The sequence below is a fragment of the Bombus huntii genome, chromosome 3, assembly GCF_024542735.1.
Source record: "Bombus huntii isolate Logan2020A chromosome 3, iyBomHunt1.1, whole genome shotgun sequence".
NCBI lineage: Eukaryota > Metazoa > Arthropoda > Insecta > Hymenoptera > Apidae > Bombus > Bombus huntii.
The window spans coordinates 15911620-15935435 of NC_066240.1; the positions used below are offsets into that span (position 1 = coordinate 15911620).

General features: G+C 35.6%; 1 protein-coding gene across 2 annotated transcripts in view; it reads left to right on the forward strand.

The window, feature by feature from the left end:
• Window positions 1-1096: 1096 nt before the first annotated feature.
• The window catches only part of LOC126863966 (collagen alpha-1(XVIII) chain), a 344993-nt gene continuing 322273 nt past the window's right edge, over window positions 1097-23816 (forward strand). The window contains exons 1-3 of one of the 2 annotated variants that reach the window (XM_050614761.1): window positions 1097-1331; window positions 1411-2168; window positions 22727-22797. In XM_050614761.1, the coding sequence (XP_050470718.1) occupies window positions 2158-2168; window positions 22727-22797 (82 nt within the window). In that variant the 5' untranslated portion in view covers window positions 1097-1331; window positions 1411-2157. The remainder of the gene's footprint in view (window positions 1332-1410; window positions 2169-22726; window positions 22798-23816) is intronic. The other variant, XM_050614762.1, reaches the window with a different exon arrangement.

Below are 23816 nucleotides of genomic sequence, written 5' to 3' on the forward strand. Positions count from 1 at the left end.
AATTCAATAATTTAAACGTTTAGATTAAGAAAGAACGTATTTTAATTTTTCAAAAAAATACGATTGAAGTTGAAGCGAAGAAATTGAAAAAATATAAAAGAAAAGAAGATAAGATAAAATATTTTCTAACGTATCTACCGTATTGTATATCGCTTCTTTCTTATTTCATTTTTACTCGTAAGTCTTTTGAGTCGCTGTCGGTGTCATATCTTCTCTTTAATATTCCTATTTTGTTACGAATCAGATGACTCAACTTTTATTAATGCACGCGTTACGATTGTCAGAGCTATTGTACTTAATTCGTTATAAGATGCTCGTACACGTATTATGGATCATTAAGTGCCGTTGATACATATTCAGTGCCATTACTCTAATGAGAAACATCTTTGCCCTTCGATTTTGCACAGTTAGAGAAATCGTTTTTATACTTTTTTAAGCGAAAGAAATATTTATTGTATATCTGTTTTATAAATATATGTACTAAACTTCGTCAAATATCCCAAGTAGTAGAAACAATTAGCTTATGAAATTTGCATTATTTATGAGATTTATGTAACAAACTTTTTACCGTTGTAGGATTTATAAGATTTACAAGATTTGCTAATAATATCAATCCGATTATGCAAACAATTTCCACAACAATTCAATTAGGAAAAAAATTCTGACCGAAACATTCCAGACGATAATAAACCTAATTTACCGAAACTCATTACAATAAAAATTATCATCAACCTGGGTATCGCATTAATTCTCCTTATAATTAACATACACAGTTCCCATGCGAAACTCACGAAACGAATATACATACACATGAACGCTAGGACCCAGCATCGATACCATCGATTCGCTATCGCTCTGAAACCACCAGATTCCTTGCAGGTCCCCGGTAGCCGGGAAAACCGGTGGAGCAGAAACACGAAGAGGAAAGGAGACGAGAGAAACGATCAAAGAAGAAAAAAAGAAGAAAAAAAGGAGAAAAAGAAGGAAGCATGAAAATGTCTGGTGCAATTTCGTCGCGGTGGCGGGTTCACTAAAACGGATTTAGCCGGCGGCCGCAAGATGGCGACGCATTGCCCGGCGCCGGGCGTCGTGCCGGTGGCAGTCGCAAGGACGACGCCGTCGCCGCCACGTGGGGAGCGAATTTGAATCGGCCGCCACCGGTTGGTAGCTTCGTCGTCGACTTAAAGCCACGCAGAACAGCGTGGAGCTCGCTGGGCCTCCTGGAACCGTGACCCATACACCTTGACGACCGATCGTCGTTTCAACCCCTATCGCACGATCGCATCGAGTTCTTTCTTCTCAACATTTGGTTCGCGAACCAAGAAAGAAGGGTTAGTAGGTTTAAACTGACTATGCCGGAGAATTGTTACACTTAAGGCTAAAACTATTATTGGTGATCTGTTGAGACAGGAGCGGAAAAAGAGGAGCAAGAGTGTGTATGGAGCAAGAGGAGAGGGAGAGAGAGCAGAAGAGAGACTAGATCAGCGTGACGACGTCTAGTACGACGTTGTGCCGGCAGCCGCGGAGTAGGAGGAGGTTAGGAGGGAGAAAAATCGAGAAGGAAGCGGCAAGTGTCACGAAGGGACTGTTGTCAGTGAGTGGTGGACCGTGGAGTCGATTGGGCTGTCAGCGGTTGCGACATAGCGAGTGGTAGAACGCGATTGGTACCTACGAGGATCTCGTTCTTACAGATTGTTAGTGAAAGCGAGGAAAATCGTTCGATACGACAGCGTGCGGTAACTATAGTGATCAGAGGGAGATCTTTGGTGCCGATCCGACCCGGAAGTACGTTGACCTTGCTCTTCGGCCCGACCTTGGAAATTGGCGCCACCGTCGGTCCCTTACAGTTGCGGCTATCGAGCTGAAATCGAGTGTACCTCGACCGCGTTACATTGAACTTCAACTTCTGCTTTCTTCGATCGGGTGATTTGATTGGTACTAGAGAGAGAGAGAGAGAGAGAGAGAGAGAGAGAGAGAGAGAAAGAAAGTTTAGACGATTCAGTGTCGCGGAGTGAACTTTTAAGAGTGGTAGCAGAGTCACCTTCAAGCAGTCGGAAGTTTAGCGGGTGAAATAGAAGACGGGTAGAAACGGTTTCGGGGGAGAGATTCATCAAGGGCAAGATTAACCACCTGTCAAGTCAGATGGAATGACTCAACATGCGGCCTAGGTGAGTGTTTACGTGTTATTCTTGGGAGATTTATCATCAGACTGCGGATGTTCATCTAAATTTGTCCTTTTACAGTTTAGTGAAATCTAAATAGGGATTTGGTATAATGAATATTTTATTTTTCGCATTTTGTATATTTTTTCTTCCATAATTAATTCTTCCAGAAATCCATAAACATCCGCGATCTATTTATTGCTCCATAAATATAATTGATTAATGTAGTTTAACACAATAGAGCATGTTCCGTATTCCTATTTTTTTCAATTTTGAGGGAATGTTGTTATACATATCACAAACAATTTAAAAGGATTTTTCATGCAAGGATTTATAGCCTTACGGTCCTGCCTTCTGGAAATCTTCACAGTTGCTCGCAATAAATAAATAGAAAATAAAAATAAAAAAGCAGAAAATAAGAAATAAATAGGTATAAAAAGTAAATAGGGAATACGATTCCATTCTAAAGAGACGGATTAGGGGTTTGAACGAGAACGAACGAGCCACAGGTAGGATTTGCTAGAAAGAAGGATAGGAATGCCACTTGACTGATTTCGCGGTTTCTCACTTCCACAAGTTTTCAACCCTCGTAAACGCGAGGACGCTTGTCGTCGCAGAGTGGTTTCTGCCTGTATAGTCGTTACAACTCTGAGAAACCGTGAACGTAGGGTAGTTTCCCGTGGTTCAGTCGTAACAACCGAAGGAATCATGGGACGTGGAACACGATGGTAACGAGGTCTTGGCCGGTGATAAATCGACAGTCGTTCGTTCGTTGGAAAATCGGGTTCACAGACGTAATTCGGCCTTTATTTACGCGCCGCCATGAATGGAACGAAGGAAAGGCTTTCTTCGTTCTGGTCGTTGACCTCGAAATCGCTTTACGTTCTACCGGTTGTGTTTGCTCTTGCTGTCGCGTGTCATTGATTGCGTTGTCGCTTCGTAATTCTCGAGTCGTGTCGTCTTGCGGATGTTTGGAACACTGTACGCTCGAAACTATTCTTTTGCTCGTTTTTGCTCGATGAACGGGAGTTGATCGATGTTTATGTGACCGGATTCACGTGTACGCGGCTGTTACCGCTGTACAATTTATAATTCGTACGAGCATGAATATGTACGTTCGAGTTTAAATTGTGAGAAGGTAGAATAAGGTTGTTTCTAGTACGGTTTGGAGGAATAAATTAATATCGCGGTGGTCGATAAGTCAAGAAAATTGAGAAATACTGATTAAGAATTTGGTTGAATGTTGGTAGAATTTTAAGTAATATTAGCATCAAGGTATAATTAAGGTACACGAGTATTATTTATATAAATAGCATGATAAATATTCATTGTACTATAAATAAGCAAATTTAAAACATCGTAAATTTTTCGCTCCAACTAGTAATATGAAAATGATATTTTCATGGCACATTGCAATTTTATTCATAACGAAATCTAAATATTTAAATAACAAATTTGAAGATCCAATAATAATGATTCCACTCGTCGTCTCCCGATTAATAATTAAAATACGTATTTAAAATGTTTAGATGTCGGATTTAGTTTTATGTGAATTTGATCTTCTGCAGGAAAGTTAACACGTATTTCATTTCCTTCGTTTGAATTCACGAACGTATTACAAGTATAGAAATGAAGAAATATTCTTCTATTTTTCTTTTGTCGACTATGCCAGGTATTACATATTCAGTCGCACTTCTGGATAACCGGATCTGCTTCTGGAACACCCATTCTTCGTCTAAAATCTCTATACGTTCACGTATCGTCCCTACGGAAATTCAGTCGTCTATAATAATCGGGCTGGTACGTTTCCAGGAACGAGCCAGTCTCGATCCCATCAAGTACCTGCGCTTTGCGTTTCCTTAAGTCCTTTATATTCATTTAACAGTCATTTAAGCGCAGTCACACGCGAGTGCGCGATTTGTAAAAGAGGAAAGATATTTCCTTAAAGAACCATTAAATTTTCCACGCGTCTATTTTGTTATATTTGAAGTAAAATTGAAAAAGAGACATTTGGTTTTCATTTTACGTTTCTTTTCGATAATTTATTAGCCAAGCATCTCGTTTATATAATTTTAATTTATTTATAGGTATTCGTAAATATTATGAAATTTATAGAAGAAAGAACTGTTATCATAATGCCATAAGGGTCGATTTACAAAATATTTGCATTAAGTAGTGATGCGTATCTTCTTTAATATCTAGACACAGAAATCAAAGTTTATTCATATATATTTCCATATATGAATATTGAATTCGATTAATTTCTCCTATCCGGAATATTTTCATCGGGGAAGATTGCCGTAGGAAAGTTATTCTGCGAAGTGGTATGAAGAGAATAATTAATCATGTAGTGTATATGAATAATTTATTGTACCTTAATTTATTTAGAAGTTGAGCCTTAATCCGATAGGTTTCTGTGAATGGATCTAATAAATAAATAAATGGATGGATAAAATAAAAATGAATCAAAGGCGTATTTTTATTCTGAGACCATGATATTTTTGTACTCCATTCGTGACATTTATTTAGTATTCTTCGTCTTCTTAAGAGAGATCTCTTATTAATAGGAACGTGGAAGAATAGTATTTAGTAGTGTTCGGTGTATTATTTATTCGTATCGGTTTAAATCTGGCTGACCTCGTTGCAAAATATATCACGTAGAAGATATAGATTACGATAAAAGTTCATCGAAATGTTGCATTATTTCAGCAGTAGTTCAATGGTGTAGTATGAATTCTTTGAATTATATCAGTCACATTTTGAAACTATGTACTTTATATGTAATGTATGTATGTTTTATAGTATAACATGATATGATAAGCAGCTTGTACTCAGTGTTGTGCAGTTTTATAAAAGACGCTTCGTAAGATATATTCAAAGATACAAAGATATTCAAAGATACTATGGGTAGGTGGTTGTAGTTTTTGCGAACAATTAGTATATTTACAGAAATTGAAATCATGTAATGTGTAGGTAATTTCAATGCTTCGAACACGACAAAATATACGCAGAGATACAATGATATATAAAATATCGAAAGCAAGATATATTTCATAATATCCAGAAAATACGAGATGCTTTTATCGAAGAATCGAGGAGATGCGAATTTCTTAATGTAATCTTTTCAAGTAGAATGCTGTTGACGATTTATCGCTGGCATCCTTGTCGTTGCTACGAAATTGATCACTGATTTAAAAGGAAGAGAACTCACACCAACTCGTACAACTTCTCTTAAATGGGCTTACACAAACCTTCACTCTACAAACTTTCTCATTAAACCTTTCAAATGGAAGTGAACACGATCGACGTATCGAAGCCTGCCGAATTCTCTACTCAGACACTACGAGGAACACGATCATGCATCAGGAATCGTACGAGCGGTTGGATTTGCATTATGCAGTGTCACGAGCATATCGCGATGCGTTCGCGCGTATATCTTGCCAACAAAAAGTATTATAAAGAGAGAGAGAAAGAAAAGAAGGAGGTGCAATGAACGAAAAATAACGAGTCAAGCCTTGGTTCGTAGGTGCATTACGCGATACGGTATTAATCCCGCTGGCCGAAGAGGGTCGAGGTGGCATTCGCACTTGCCGTGTTTTTCGGTTCGACGACATAACTCACTGTCGTTGCTCTTTTTGGAATTCTCTCTCTGGCCACCCTACTAGCGCGTCGAATGCAAACGAGAAAGAGAGGCAGAAGGAAGAGACAGAAGAATAGAAGGTGAAACAGAGGCAAGTGGGAAAAGTGAGATGGAAAAAGGGTGAATATAACGAAGAGAGAGATGAAATTGCGAGGGGATGAGAGAGGGGTGAAACACACGTGGCACGTGATGGCCGCGTGTTAATCCACGCGGAGTGTATTTACGAGTGCGTTCGCATTCGGCGCACGTGTGCCGCGGCAGCTTTAACTGGGAGCTCGTAAGCGCGACGCGGACTACCGTGTTGCGCGTTGTTCTACATCCAGTCGTAGATAAAATCTACGAACGTGTCGCGACCACTGTTCTTTCTTGCGCGCCAGCAAATGGCTGATTCATTTTCAGCCCCCGCGGAGGATTCCTCTCTCGTCGTGAATTCGTAGGATCGTTCCCATCGTTTGTCCCGGACCCGGTGTGCCCTCGCTTTCCCAGGATAAAAACGACTATTTTTTAATGCTTTTTTTGCGCGCAGATTATCGCGAATTTGTGTTCCAATTGTAACGGATCAGCTGCAGGATCGCGATTGTAACGATCCTTGTTGGAAGGAGTTTAGGGGAGAGTTTGAGGGTAGCGTTTTAAACTTTTATCTTTTTCCTATAAATTCTGAATTTTTTTTGATTTCGCGCTTGCGGGTTAGACTCTTCTAAGGCACGGTAATTGTGGGGTAATTCTTTTCCTACGTTTTTAATACTTTTCTTGCCATCAAACGAAAATACGAATTTGACGCGTGGAAGAGTTTGAGGAACTTGGACAGTTTCGTTTAAACAGACTCGATATCGCGTAACTCATTACTAACAATTTTATGAATTTGTGATTACCGAACATTGAATACTTTTGTCCGAGAGGAGACATATCTTCTGTCATAGTCAATCACGATGACAAAATATAATACTTGATTTTGATTTATCGGTAACAAGTTCGTATACACGTACCAACGTTCATATTTGATTTCCTGCTATGCGAAATTTATTCAGCTTATTTTCTTTTTCTGAAAGTAAGTAATTATCCCAGTTCTTAATACGTATCAATAAAATTATCACGTAACTTCGATCTAATTTGCCAAAGAACCACTTCACCGATGTTTCAATTCCTCGCACGAAAGATCGAATGATACAGGGGAAAAAGTCAGAGTTGTTAAGTTAGTCATTGGAAATGCGAATTCGAAAAAGCGTTCGTTTCCCTCGTATTCGCGGCAGCAATTACAGTTCGAAAGAACGATTCTGTCGGTGTAATTCACTGTAAAATTGATAAAGAGAACGGCGTATTCGCGCTGCTGCTGGCAAAGGTTTCTGAAAGGGAAAGAATAATTTATTTCCATACGACGAGTCGCGAGGAACTTTTGTAGCGTTTTCTCGAGCGAAAACTATTCGAAAGTTCAACCGGTGTCGTCTGCTCCCATAATATACCGGCCAAGGTTTCTAGAAAATTGAAAATACCGACTTATTCATGGCTCTGTCTATTTTGCTCAACGGGTTAAGGGCGGAGAGAGTTTTGAAAACGATTCGGTGAACGTTGCCATTCCCGATACACGTGCGTCTGTGCATATCGGTATTAAATTCGAAAATGAAAACAGACAAATTCTGGATTCATCGAGATCCGCCGATGGATGGACTAATATTAGATCTAGCGGGTGAACGCGATAATGGCTTTGTTCGTCAGCTAACGCTATTCCAAACAGTTACGTGTGTTGAGCCTTAAAATGATGCTTCACTTTAACTGCTCTGATTTTTACGTGACTTTATTCACGGTGCGTTTAAATTTTTTATCTCTCCGCGTGTACGCGAAATCTCACTGGGAGATTCGCAGAGTGAAACATAAATCCTTGCAATTGTTGAACTCAAATGATTAATATCCTTTAACGATATATAGTCAGAAACATTTACCAATATATAGCGCAATAACTAAGCTGTCGATTGATATCTCGTTTGTTGAAAAAGAGCAATTCGTTATAACGTAAATGGAGATTTAAAGAAATCATCGAATTCGATAATTGAGATAATACGAACGTTTCTCTGACTAACTGCATGTTTTCAAGCAAACTACTATATCATTAGGTAAATTACATTCATTCATACTGAAATCTATCATCAAGAAGAAACTCGCCGTGAAATTCTGTGTTACAACAATCGACCGTTCTATTCTAATCTTCGATCGAATAGCATCCACCTCGTATTTTCACAATAACTCGTTAACATGAGAGATACACTGCGGTACTCAGCATGCAATTAAACGCACCCTGACGCAACTGAAATTGCAACACGCAGAAATATCATCGAGCCTGTCCGCTTCTGTTAGAGAAAACGTTCGATCGTCGTATTCAAACTTACCATTCGCTCTTTACCTCGTCGTTGGTCGTTTCACGACCATCGCGTATTTCAAACGTTCGTTCATTCTCGCTGGAAGATTGCGCGGCGAAATCCTTTCCTCGTCCGCGAACGTTCGTTTGTTCGATTCGATTCGCGTGAAGAGGAGAGGGAATTACTCGTAACGCGTTTCACTGGCGGAAAGAAGAACGAAAGGGCGGCGAATAAACGTCAGATTCAAAAACGGCGAATAAATGTGACGTGGAGGTGGGACACGAACGAGCAAGGACGTCTCCTTCGCTTTGACAAACGAAATTTCAACGCGAGCACAGACCCGTTAGTAGAATTTTACGATTGGATTCGGAAGAATTTCATGAATAATGAATGCTACGGGCGCGGGGGCGTGGCAACTATGAATGAAATTAATGGAGAAATTAAAGAACGTGAATGCATAATAAGCGGATAGAACTTGGATCGAGAAATTCGTAAAACGCGATGACGGATTGGTTATTTGAAGGTTTGGGACATTAATAGCTGATTTAAACGCTTGACAATGACGTACCATGGTGAATCATATGTGACACAATTATTAATATTTATCGTTTATGGAAAGTTAGATATATGTTTTTTGTATCTGATACGAGAAATGCAAAATTCTTAAGAATTAACTGTATTCTAAATTCTTCGTTATTGTGTTATATTTTCGAAGAGTTGACTTGTTAATCAAGTCGTTCCGTAATTAGAGACTTCTATGATAGGATATATGAGACGTTCATAAGATATATCGAGCAACTCGATAAATTGAAAAGTGTTAAAACGTCTTTTTAAATCTATCTTCGAATTTAGTATTCCTCGATATTGTTTTGTAATTCGTCGTTGAATGCTTAGAAACTATTTGGATAGAAATTACTCGGTCTAATTAGTCGTATGTAAAAACACAATTTTTCTTCACGAGGCTAATTGATCGCCGACGAAATTGAGACTACAGCAAAAATACGTGATTGTTCATGCTTGTATTAAGTAATTTCTTGAGTTTCGCAGGAGGAAATATAAGTTGACACTGGCGCTGTAAATTGTGGAAAATAGACGGGCGTGTATATCTGCGTTCCACGTTGAATTGCCTTTTTCTAGCGTCCAATCGCTTCTATGCCACTCTAACAACATTTTTCTCGCGAATACATTTCGAAGGCGTACGAAAGTTAACTCTCCAATTTACGGCCTTTCAGGGGATAGCTGGAAATAGTGCAGATTTTAACCGCGGCTCCAAATGAGTCGGATTTATCACAGACGACGTGTAATCCTTATTCGTGATACGCTTCCTGCTCTCGATGAATTTCTAATGATTCAATGTTACTTTAAATGCTAATGGTTAAAGAGCAATCGTAAAATAATTGGTATTGATTTATGGAGAAATTATTCAAATGAAATAGTATAATATAATGTAGGTAAGTAATATATGTTAAAAATTGTCTTTTTTGTAGGTACATTTATTTTTCACGACATATTTACGTTTCGTTTACAAATGTATGCTGTACTCTTTGATGTTAGTGTATTGTCTTTTATTTTTGGCAATCGATAATATCGAATATCGTTAATGTTTCATATTTGGAAATGTAGAAACTTTAGAATTACATATATTTTTAGCTTGGGAAAGATTACACGCGTTATTTAATCATTAAATGGTTTTTCTCTAATTTCTAAAATTTACAATTTTGATTTTTCTCTTTACGAAGTCTTTATATCTACGCGATCAATTAAGGAGGATAGACGCCGCCTTTCCAATATTCATCGGTAGGACGCACTTTCAGATCTGCCTACGCGAATTTCCAATTACTCTGCCCTGCAAATTCCTCAGTCTTCATGTTAAAATTGAACCTATCTAGCATCCTCCTGTCGAAATTAAAACTTTTATTCCAATTAAATTCCGGACATTACCCTTTTACCTTAGATATCGAATTACAATAGATCAAAATGAATCACTGATTTATTAATATTCTATGATAATGTCAACGTATATTTGTATACTATTAAAATAGTAAATTATAAAAAAAATTGAGTAATAAGAAACACAGTAAAAATATTTGTAAAATTTCTTCTGAACGTTATCGGGAAATTAATTTTATTTTGATCGATATATTTAATATCTAATTATACTAAATTGCGTTCAAGCCGTAATGCTTAGGTTATTGAATCAAACAAGAGCTTATGCTAACGATGAGTATTAAAGGAAAGTTTGAACCGACGTACTGATGAAACCTAATCTATGGGATTTTCAATGATCAAAGATAGAAATAGCTTCAGAATTAAACCCATAATTTTACTATCATTTAGGAAAATGTTGTGTTGTTCAATTGTGTTTCAATGAAGACAATCATTTACATACGCTTTTCATTAAAACAACATGAATGAATTAATTTCTAAATTATTGAATATAACGATTAAATAAATACTAATAAGAAAAAATAAAATAAAATAATTTATTTTTTATTTACATGTTTAGAAAGCAACCTATTTCAACTCATCGCACGAATTCAATGACTTTCCGTTTTGTTCCTTTTATTTATCATATTTCCTTCGTTGCGAAACATATCGTGATAATACCATACATAATTCCACGTTATAGTTTCAATTTCACCAGAGGTTCAAGGTACCAGGAAGTTAAAAGCGTGCTAGATCTCATGTTTAGAAGTTTTACTGCCATATAAAAGGAGAATTCAGTGTCCACAAATATGGTGCACGAAAGTTTTAACCTAGTTTCTAGTGGACAACTTTCTGTCAAGAATACTATCTTCATCGTTTCATATTTATGATCCGCCATTTAATGGCTATAAGTTTTTCGTCATTTCCTTCGACGCCATAAATTTAGTCGATTGCTCTGATCATCATCTTTTTTACATTTTTATCGTATTTCATTTCTAAAAAAAAGAATTGACGACTAACATAATTAAAACAAAAATATGTTAATAATAGTAACCAAAATTCTTGATAAACAATATTCTAATATATTTATGATACTACTTTTAATTATTCGATTCTGTAATTACCTTTTTGTGAACATCTACTTCGAAGTGTATACATACGTATAATCAATCGTCTTTCCATTTACTACTTTCTAATGAAATTTCAAGAATAAAACAAAATGTCCCCTTTTTCATCCAACCAGAATAATTGTGCCTTTCATAAAATTGAATCGCTTTGTCGTTAATCCATCGATAGGTGTGATTTTATCTTATCTTATAAATCTCAATGGTACAAACGAACAAAATAAAAGTAACTCTTAGTTGTCAGCTCGGAGAAACGTGCAACTGCCTCGCATGCCATGATAAATTAAGTTCAAAGCATGCAATCGTGGAATACGATGTAGTTCGCGTCGCAATAATGCACAAGCATGCCGGTGTGGCCACAAATGAAACTGCTAACGCGGCATTTATTTCGAATTGTACGGGCGAGGTGAACCGGTGATTAACATCAAGTTTCTTTTTATCTCATGGAATTGTCATCTGTTTTACCATGCAGTACAAATTTTTCGGATCGAAGGATATTCATTTATTAAGAATAAAAGTCGCGTTGAATTTTGTTTAGATTGCATGTATCAATGCTTTTATATTTCGTAAATAAATATTCTCGCAATTTTTATCACGGCATTCCGCATGGTGTTTCTCTGGTGGGTAAAACGATAATGCATTGTAACGGCTCAATTAATATGGAATTTAATTAAAACTCCGTTAAAATGGAAATGACTGTGAGAAGGAACGGCTGTTTCGTTTAATATGTAATATTAGTTGTGGCGTTGAACAAATAGAAATGCTTTCTCCGGTATGCCATTTTTAATTTAATGAATATAGTCATGAGTATCAATCTAATAGTAAATGCAAAGAAAAATATACTTTTATAAATCAATGTGTCTACTCTCATGACAATGAGTCTCATCTTCAGATCTTTGTGTAGTTTATTATACTATACCTAATTTGTACTATTTTCTCTGTAGTTTATCGCTATTTTATTAAATTTAAATGACAGCTAACATATTTTTAGATCCTTTATTTCCACATAGAAAAATCTTCTTCTAGTTGATTTCATGGATCTCGTAAAATTTTTAAGTGGTTAAAGAAAGTAATTACCGTGAGATTCAAGTACTTTGGCATATTAGGATTTTCCTTCCATTTTCTTGTAACCCTGCTGAGTTCCATTTTCTTTTATAGCATTATAATAAGACTGTATACCCATCTAATAAGAAAATATCGTTTCACGACATTCTAGTTACAGTTCAGCCGGCGTTACAGCAACTTCTGGTCTTTAAGTAGATATTTCATATTGTCATACATCTTTTATTACATTGAAACAACGATTAAAAAATATATTAAGTTGAATTTGTTCATCGATTTCTAGAGATAGATTCAGCTTACTGAAAAAGACAAACATCAAAGGAATATGTATCCGGAAAGTAATAAAGAAGTCGATTGCAGTAAGAAGTTACTGGCATCTTGGGCAATTTGCATTATTTGTTAAAATGAGACAGTAGAAGCCGTAAGACACGAATATAAATTGCATTCTTGCTACGCATAGTCATAAAATGATACGATTCTTGAAACTTTATGAGATGAATTTAGTTTGTCTTCAGTAGTGGACACGCTTGGTTGCTTAAAAATTACAAAATAATACTTCTCTGTTTTTATTTTAAAAGTATAGAACCTGCTTCTGAACTGTAACTGATATAATAATATTAGGACACGGATTTTACTAAGTGTAATAAATTAAAGCAATCGAATCTAATGGTGTGGTTTAGTTCTTGCTGTTTCTTGAAAATCTTTACGAATATCTAGGTTGCTTAAAATGAGAAACAGATATAATAAAATAAGGAAATTTCACATAAAGAAAAAATTTCAATTTTGCCTTTAATAAAGTCCTTTTTATACAAGTAGATATGAACAATATAAGAGAATCAAATATAAGAGGATTCTTTAAAAATTCAGATTAAAAATTCTCCAATTAAATATGAACTTCCTTTACTTTCCTATCGATGTGAAGGACCTGACGTAAAGCAAAGGACTTAACGAAGAACCATGTGAAATGAAACTTTCATTTTACTAAAATTTCACGTTCGATGTGTAATTTTCATTCAAAGAATGTGAATGAATAATTTTATATGAAATGCTTCTACAGTAATTACGCGAGAACTATTCCAATTCAAAAACTATTTCACCCCTTAAACGTTCTACCGATTCTATAAAAAAAATCCTTCGATATTTATAAAACCCTCCCAAACTCATTTCAGTTAAAACTAAAAAAGAAAGAGAGAAGATAGACGTCTTTGTGTTCACGAAAATAATAATTACACTAAAAGTAGAATCCAAGCGGAAATATGTTCCATCCGCAAAATATTACGAGTATCGTACTTTGAATATTTTACATATTTTTATATACATATATGCATTCTATGCATATTTGGATCTTTAAATTTCTCACAAGTGCTTCCGCAGCCTGATGATATGCCTTGATATCTATTTTTCTATTTGTTCATTCCATTCTTCCAAAAAACAAGAAAAGGGATTGCCATTGCATAATTCCTCGTAAATCCTGAATGGCATTTCCCAAGTGTGCACCGTGGCTAATCTTAGGATGTAATACTGGCGTAACCGGGCAGGTTGTCTGACACGGTCCGATCTAAAGAAAGAAAAACGAGATGAAAATTCTCGGACGGAATAGTTGGCAGTTTTCCCTTGAACGTTGTAGGACGTTGTCGTTTGGGGTTTAAAGCCGGAGCAACAAGCTCCGATCGATGAACTCTGTCGATGTTCCTTTTCCTTCTTATGTGTGAATTACACCATGTGCTCCTGGACAGGGTTAATGACTGGAGATGCATGAAAAGACACGCGCGTGTAAACCAACGGCGATTAAAAGCGTCTGTGTCGCGTGTCTCGCGAAGACTTATACTGAAAGGTTCAGCCTACATTTAAATACCGAGTTATTTTAATCTTTGTTTCGTGTGGACTTAAGAACTTAATAGAACAGAGATAATTTACCGAAGAATCGAACCTTTTGTAACATCCTGCAAAGAGAAAAATATTAGAAGATGTACGAAAATATTCGAATATCTGTTTACCTTCAAAGAAATGAGGTTTAATTATAAAATTAGAGGTGAAAGATTCTATAACGGAGTGTAAAATAGTATAAATTTTTACGTTTTTATGAATCGGGTCTCTTTGCTTATAAAAACATAACGTGTTCTCTATAGAATCTTGTATAAACGCTTATCACTGACTGAAAGTTAGTTTAGGAAAGTTACTTTAACAAGTTAAATAGATGATAGTTGCACTATTTGAATTGAGCAACTTAACGTTGTCAGCTGAAGTTTGACCAGGTATGCATATTTCCTATCAGTCACGGAAGATTAAGTTACCGTAAGTTACTGCACGTCTTGCTATAATTGCATTTTCTATACTATGGAACTTCCAGCAGATTTATTTTGAAAGAAATTAGCTAAAGGCTCTATCTCTAGCTAAAGCTACATCTCTTTTATATATTCTGCTATATATTACCATTTCCTTGGAACATATAAAATTTTGTGCTTTAAAGATAAGATTGTCAAAGCGTAGAAGATGCATAAAGTATTCCTTTTACAATTTAACATCGATATGGAAGAAACTTTGTATCCATTTTTCCAATATATTTACGCAAAACTTAATGAAAAATTTAATTATACAGAGTATCGAAGTTCTGAAAACAAGAATTGAAAAACACCTCTTATGTTGGAGATTATAAATAATCTCTTCTCCGTATTATTTTTTAAAAATATAATATTCTTTATATCGTTCTTCATCATAAGTACCATATTCTCTATATCACCTTCTATAAGTAAATTAACTGTAGCACGTATTTTTTTTATCGTATACCTATGTATTATTATTATAAAATACATAAAGAACCCCTGTTCACCTATTGTCTACAATTTGTTCCTCTAATTTCGACATAATTCTCTTTCGAATAAAATCATAGATGACTCGTACAATTTCACCTAACAGTTACATACACAAAATTTGGAACAGACCTACAAAATCGAGTTATACAGCCATTTGTAATTACTCCTCATCAAACTATCCGTTCCTAAGCTCAGTCCCCTTTGTTCGTAATAGCTTTGGAATTAAACAGACATAAAGCATTTTGTCCGTAACATAAAGCTATTGCGCACGGAGTGAAGAGGGCTGAGATTTTAAGTCAAATAAATTCCCGTTTATTTAGCGACTATAAACGGCGCATCGCATATTCCTTTTGAAGCATTATCGCGATGTATTTTCGCCTAACGCGATTTTATGATTTATATCGCGTTAGTCGACACGGTTGAACGTTCTTTACGAGCGGATCTGCACGTTGCTCATCGCTTCGTTCGTTCGTCAATACGGACACGAACCATTTCTGTCGTGAATCTTTACGAGCGACGTTCAGGCAAGCGTCAGGATCATCTTGACCGCGTATCGCCAGAGGCACGTGGTCCTAAACGTCGGTTTATAGATAGCGACGTGCCAGAGATGGCTTAAGGGACTGGAGGACGTTGTTCAGCCACGACCATGGTTGAATTATCGCCTCTTACGAGACCGAGATTAAAGTTCCGCTTCCTAACGCGCTGAATTCAACGAAATTGCGATTTTCCTTTGTCCACGTAATGCTTTGAACACATTTCGTTTTATGTTAAATTTTTAGCGTTTGGGCGGCAACAGGGTCTTAATGAGAATTTTTAAGGCTCGATTAACGTTTGAGATTGAATTAGACCCTTTAGGTTTTGCTCAGGAATTGCCATTGAATGAGAATTCTTACATTTTGGTCAAGATTAAATATCAACTGAGAATTTGTTTTGTATAGTTTTGTTGCGATACCTTCTTGGATAGAGGTTAGTTTTTGTCGTAATCGAAAGTAAAATATAATTTCTATGATAACGAGCTTAAGCTCCTGTATTAATACAGAAAAACACACACATTCATTTTTATACAAAAGTTCCATGTCATTGGGAAAATGTCTTTTAAGTAAAATATTAGTGAATGTGTCTTTTGTATTTCCCACTTGTGTTTATGTTTTTCTTGTATTTTACAATCAAAATAGAAAATATTGTGATTTTCATTTTTACTAACTCTCAGTTCGAATCTGTAGCTGACAGTTTTGTAGATGATTCGCAATTCAAATGGAGAATCGCAGTTTCGCGAAGCGCCGAATGGTTTTATCGGACACCTGCAGCTCTGTCGACTCTAATTATAATAAATTCGTTCTGTATAGACAGTTGGTCTATCCGATAGTAATATCATCACCATAAAGCAGCGTTATCGGCTTGTTGACTCTATAACGTCGGTATTGCTTGTACGATATTACAGCGGTAGACAGGTTGTAGGTACATCGATTACATTTCTATGTACTACATGAAGTGGAAGATTAAGTCGTAAGAATGCAATAAAAGGGAAGAGACAAGATACTGCTAATAATTTTGAATTTATGAGCTATAAGCTATTCAATTTTGTTGCTTCGTCTCTTTGATACATTAGAAGGTGTCTTGTGAGAGTCCTTTCTCCTAAATTTTTCACTTTCGTATTTACATTGTAATAATAATCTAAATTTTCGTAATCCTTCACTCTTATCTAAAGAAATACTTGTTTACTATAAATATTTTTTGAAGCTTCATGACATTGTAAAATCTAGATGGAGGAAGAAATAGCGACAAGAAGATTATTAAACAAATACTTGGAATTATATTTTACAACCACACTGTTAAAAAACAGATTTCGATAAATTGAGTGAGAAAAAATTGCAAATGAAATCGTACGTTAACAGATTAAATTCTCTTCTTAATCTGACTATTACAAAGAGAAAAAAAAATCAATTTCACAATCTCTGTAGTACATACATCCAAGAAGCTCTTCTTTTGTCGCCTTACTACTTCATATGTTTCTCACGCATATGCCAAACATTCCAGGAAGGCTCGTAAACATATCGAAAGTCTGCGCGAATTCTTGGATCGTGTTGGAAGCCAAAAATAAAAATGTTTTCATTAAGTGTACAAATCTCTTCTTCGGTTTCCCTTTGGCACTATAACCACGAGAGATTTGCGATCTTACTTTCGGTTTTCGGGACAGGAATAAATTAACTTCTTTATTTTTCGCCATTCGTCATCTAGTCATGGCTCCTCGAGATTCGCCGGACCATGTGTCATCGATCGCAAAAGCTCGATGAAATACAAACTAGCATCGTTCCCTTCCGCGTACGCGCAATGATATACGACGCTGTTAATTAAAGCGTCGGGGGAAATTCGACAGAGTACAAGGCGGAGTTAATGGGGAGAACGTCGAAAAAAATATACGAGCATTCTGTAGATAGCACAGTATCTCTAGAATGTTATGATACGGATAAATTTTCGCGGTATAACTTTATAATGACTATGCGAGAGGATGCGTTGGATTTCATCTCTCAAGGGTGCTTGATTTCTTGCTCTACATAGGTGATAAGAAATAAGATAAGATTGTTCTTATCAATGGAAGGTTGTTTTAGACATTGCAGTAGCTCACGAAAGTATTCGAATACTTATAAAAGCTTTCTATGAATATATTATTTGTATTGTACGAATCGTCTTGAGAAATTTTATTGGCACTACAGCGACGATCGTTAATGATATTGATAACTTTTACAACAAAATTGCAGATGTACATAGAATACCTACGAGATACGTATTTAATGCTGGTATATATACATTTCGCAGAAATGACTAATTTGCGAAGAATATTACTTTTAAATTTCAAAAAATAAAGAAAGTCGTATAGAGAGGCATAAAAAATTTGATCTTAACCCATTAAAGATATTAAAGTATTTATACTAGCGCGATAAAGAAGACCTTGAAAGAAGGCAGTAATTAACCGCATAATTTCCTGAAACATCTGAATTAAAGCCAAACGACGTTTCCTTCCTGTGAGATCAGATTGTAAATGTGAAATTGGTTATCCGGCGTCATCACTCCAAAGAATGGAAGGTACGGATCCTTTGTTTGCCGAAGTTTCCCCAGAATTTTGTCGGCTCTTCAACCGTCTCTGGTGCATCGGTTCATTAACGAGCACCACTTGGGCGTCGTCGTTGTCGTCGACGACGTCGCCACTCGAGTTCCACGCTTAATTATTCCACCCGCTACACGTGTCTCCGGATCTCATTGAGGCTTTCCCCGTTCTTTTAATTCCGTTTTATATCGTTCCTTGGGCCACTAGGTTAATGGAGTGTCGTCATTCCTCGACATTACAGCGAACGATGGTAGCGTCCATATTTTCATTTCTCGATGTTAACCTCGCCCCCGTGAGACAGCTTTACCGTCTCGCGACCAAATTGAGAAATTTAAATCGCTTCATGGAATTTTTGCAATCTTTCTGCTAACATTCTGCGAGATGTTGAGTAATTGCTTGATTTAATGTGCTCGTGAAGTTGCTATTAAATGAGTGTTTCTTTAGGGTGATTCAAAGATAATTGAATTGTCTCCTGTTTTTATAACCTTTTGTTGGATCAAATATGTTTAATTAGACGGTGGATACTACTGCGATGGGGAAACTGATAATTATCTTTTTTTCATTGCATTAATTAAAGACAAAATGTTTTGTTCATTTATTTTCAAGTGTTATTTATTACGATTTAAAAAAGACCGCCAAAGGACATCAAATTGAAATAAGAGTTGAGTAATAAAATACGGACTGAACTTTTTTCCTTGCAGAAGTTACGTAGACATATACTTATATATTTCTGCTTTGTGATTTCGTTATTTCTTATTCGTTATTACAAATTACAACTGTTATCGTTGCGGCATTTTTCCTTTTCTTTCTTTATGGTGCGTTTCCGTTGGATCGAGATTTATTTGCCTTTTCCCTAAGAAATTTCTTGCTTGATGATGTCATCCGTTTAAAAAGATGAATCTCTCAAAGCAGCCGGCCTGTTGTAATAAAAATAAAAGTGAAGATCTTAATCGACGACGACCAACTATCTTTTAATACGGATAATTTATGAGCTTTTAAAGATAAAAATTCTTCATCTCTCTCTAACTGGTTTCATTAATTTTCTTCTTTTATCTTAATTACGAGTTTTATGTTGCATCATCAGCGACGAAATTGTCTTGATTTCTTTTTATTACTTTAATAAGCAACTTTGAGTCACTGTTCATTATTCCATTATTTGAATAATATTGTTTATTAAATCGAAGTTAAATATTTCTTTATTAATTATATCGGGACGTAAATTATGATTTAACGAAAATGAAATTTTCTTCATCTTGTTGTAACGTCTGCTTCAATTCGTTATAGTCATTTTGAAGAAGAAATGTTGTTTTCTTATTTATTCTTTCACTTTGTACACGCGAAACAAGACACTTTTTCCACTTATCGAGCAAGTCACATTTATCATTAATCACGTATATGTTTACAAAATATCATATTCTATCATTTCTACCAATGAAAACCTGATTTGTACGGTCAATGTAAAGTAGATGTTGGATATAAAAAGCTCATTCTTTCATTCGTGTTCAATACGCTTTTATCAAAGTAGGTACTGTCGATCGAATGGCAACGTTATGAGTCATACATTCTATTATACGTTGAATAAATTTTATTATATGAATAAGTACTTTATTGTATGAATAAGACTTTCCTTATTCGTTCAAATTTTTCATACAGATTTTAGAAGTACGAAATATCTTATCAATTCGACATAAAAGTACACCTCTTAGAGATCTTCCTATGTTAATTATTAGTTTTTGAAATATTTGCAATCACTTTTAGATTACTCTATTGCGTTATTAAATTAGAATGTTACTTTTTTCTACCTTGAAGTGTGTAACTGTTTTCCCTTATCCTTCGCGAAGAATTTGCTCGATGTTAGCAATATTCTTTTTTCATTTTCATTCCGCCCATTGCGAATGGCCATTGCGTGAATTTAAAAGAGCTATCCCATTATCCTATTAAAGTGTATGCGTCTGCATTTCGGTAAATGTTCCGAAACACATTTTCTACATCGTTTAGAAAGGAAAGAAAAAGTATCTGAAACAACTGTTGAAGCATAATATAATTTTCAATATTGAAAATAATTTTCCATAGATTCGTGTTACAAACTTAACATCTTTATTTCTTTTAATTATTTCTGTAAGATATTATTCATATTTTATACTGTACTTTACCCGAATACTATTTTAAAGCTATAACAACGGAATGCGACAACTTTGAATATTTTATATTTTTCATCGTTCCTCGTTGACCGTTTAAATGTCGTTATAAACCAATGAGTTTGATAACTTACCGAAGCTTTTTCAAACACGTTTATCTCAATCGAATTCCGTTATAGCATCAAAGTGCAACGACCTTGACAAACGGAAATCGAAATCCGCGGGCACGGCCGTATACGTGGGACGGTTGCAAGCGTTACGCAAGGCCATAGTTCTCGATCGTGATTCATGATCGACGGTTGCTGCCAAACGCCCGCAATCGCCTTTCGCCGACTGATGCAAATACGTGTCCACACTCTTGCAACGAATTCCTCGTGTTACACTAACCTCGACACGTGAGAAATCGTCTGTAGGTTGACGCGCATACAGTCATACCTACAGTAGCATACATAGACGTCGCGTCATTCGATGTTACGATCGTTTTATCCGCCACTTTTATGTATTTCTATGGATATGCGTAGATTTTTCTGCCGACAAGAAAAATCTCTTCGCTTTCTCGTACCATAAAAGAGTTCGTAATAAATTTCAACGTCCATTTGGTTCAGGAAATGATTGCTGGGGGATTTGCTAAAAAAAGAGTTATACATTCCATGGAGAGCTTAGATTCGTACTAAGTTTATTACAGTATAAAATAGAACAATAGTTAGATTTTAATAACAAGTAATTAATAATAAAAAATTTCAATATTTTTATTTCTCAGTCATTATTAGACCTAAGGTTTTAAGCAGTTTCGTGTCCTTCATCTTTGATTTTGTTCTACTTTTGCTAGTCTTTTATCTGTGGAATCTTCTATCTCGGGAGATGCTGATTTTTCGATCTAAGCTTCGGAGACCTTTTTCATGTCCTTTGAGACTCTGCTTTCTTATCTCTGAGATTTTCTTCTCTTTTGGCATCGAAAATTCGGAACTATATTTTGTAAATTGTTGTTACATTATTTAGTTTAACGCAATTGGCATAATCTTTGTCTCGTTTTAACTCACAGTTATACCTTTTATACTTCCACGTGTCAGTAAAATATCGCCACGCCCTTAACGCTGTTGTAACATATGTAGCAAGAAAGAACAACCCTCGTGTACACAATTTTAACGCAACACTTATTTATCTTAAAAGAGCCGTCAAGATATGTAGAACATTTCATAAAAGGTGGATTTCCTTTTTACAAGGGGTACTTACGCTGAATAAGTTCGTTGTATACAGTAGCCATTTTCACGGAGCAGATTTTCAACACCTTTTGAAGACTTGCTTTTTCCGTAAGAGATCGCATTAACGAAACACGTTTCAGCGAACCCAATTTTCCGGCGTCCGTATCATCCGCCCCCGCTTTCAGTCTCAAGAGACGGACTTTATTGTTTTACTCTGGAACAACGCTAACGTTTCGAATCGTTTTTGCGCTAATCTCGCGCCTTTCTTTCACGAGATCGCGTATCTCTTCCTATACAATCGTTACAGCCCCCATTTAGCCCCGTTTTAATCGCTATCGTTTCGGTTTTTCATTTCACGATATCTCTGCATCTGTTTTTACCCGTGCATTTAGCTCTATATCGGCAATTGTTGTATCTAAATACAGTAAAACCGAGTAATGATCGATACTCGGAATATTGGAATGATACGAAGAGTATCGTAACAGGACTATCAAGAAGTTTTTCGCGTATCTAGAAATGGTATTTCAGAGGAAAAGGGAATTTTGTGTTTGCCATTTTTTAAAGATAGTATAGATATAGAGTAGCTTAGGAATAAAGTAATATATTATTCTTATGTCAAAGAGAGTTATGTATACGTAGAACGTAGAAGAACTTTAACAAGAAGGAGTAGTTGAAAAGGGTTATTAGGAAAGTTGGATCTTTTTAATTAGTTTGTGTTTCTATATTGAAAGAAAGTATAACTTTATTTCTTCCAATCTTAGTATATGTCGCGCATATTAATTTAAGTTTCTCTGTAAGTAAATGGAATTGGTCAAGTTGTTATCAGTATTCCTTCGTTAACATCCTCGTCTTTAATTTTAATTGTAATCAGAAGAGTTTAAAACGGACTTCGCATTAGTTACTTTTCAGCCTAAAAAACAATTAGGTTTACCTATTTTCCATTTATCAGTATTGTTCTTACATTTCCCACGTAAATGTCACTGGAATTTTATTTTATCCTGAAATCAACATTACTGCGTTTTACAAAAATTATCAAACATACAGATTTTATTATAACATTCGTATCATGCATTTAAAGAAAGAAAAGAATAAACATATAAATCGGAAGAAAATTTGATTATCACACTATATCGATATCGATTACATTTTTAATTAATCATTTCAAATGCGAAATAAAGTAACGTCGAAACATTTAATTTCAGATTGCAGTGGTTGATATTCGTCCTGTTCTGTGTGACGCGCGTCAACGCGGACTTTTTCAACGAGAAAAAAGGTAAGTGTCAGTTCATTCAACGATAATGGGCCGACTCGGGGGTTGGTGATTCAGAGATTCGAGGACCATTTGTCCCTCTTTGCCCTTCCAGACGTCGTCTACTATGACGATCCGTGGTACAAAATTCTCAGGAGGGCTCTTCACTCGTCGAGGACTTCTCAAGAATATTCAGCCGGTTTTTTACCAATCTTTCTCGCGAACTTCCAACGTTATTCGTTTTACGTGAGCAATGCTTCGTTACAAAGCTATTTGCGAACCGTCCGCAACAAGCTGAACAAAATTTCGTCGGTTTCTCTTTCAATCGCTTTACATTTTTCAGTAAGTCACTTTTCGTCTGCGTTGTTTTAATATTCATATCCTTTATTTTTACTGCAGTAGCATCTTGTTTTTATCGATTATTAATACTTATTAGGAGATTATATTTATTAGGAATTGTTAGCGATTGCCGCTTTAATTTTAGAGTCAAGTTGTTTCTTGAAATAAATATTTAGGGGACAGTTAATATAAATATAGAGAAGTAAGAGGAATTTTAATGGAAAGGGCAAAGTTAAAAAGGATTGTTCTATCAACTTGAAGTAGTTCGTTTTATTTACACTTTATTTACATTTTATTACATTTATATGTATTTCATGTTGATACCAAAACTTTTTCAAATGTATGTAAAGTATGAACAGTTTGTTTATCGTACTGATAGCTCCTTTGAATTCAGTTATAGCTCGAATTTCTTCCGTCGAATGTGGAAAGTGCAGTGATTCTTTCCGAACCCGCGGACTTCTTTCTTACTTAAGTGAGGTCGGTCACTCGTAAAAACGAATCGTCCAGCCATTCTCAATGGACCATCTCGTTGAAGTTGATGTAACACGAAGTTAGGATCTTTATTTTTGATTTTTAAGTTACCCTGCTATTGCATGAGTAACAACGACAAATTCGATTATTTCAAATTATTTCTTCGTCTATAAGATGATAATAACAAAATAATATTCTTCTATCCTATATCGTACATGAGTTTTCTTTAAATA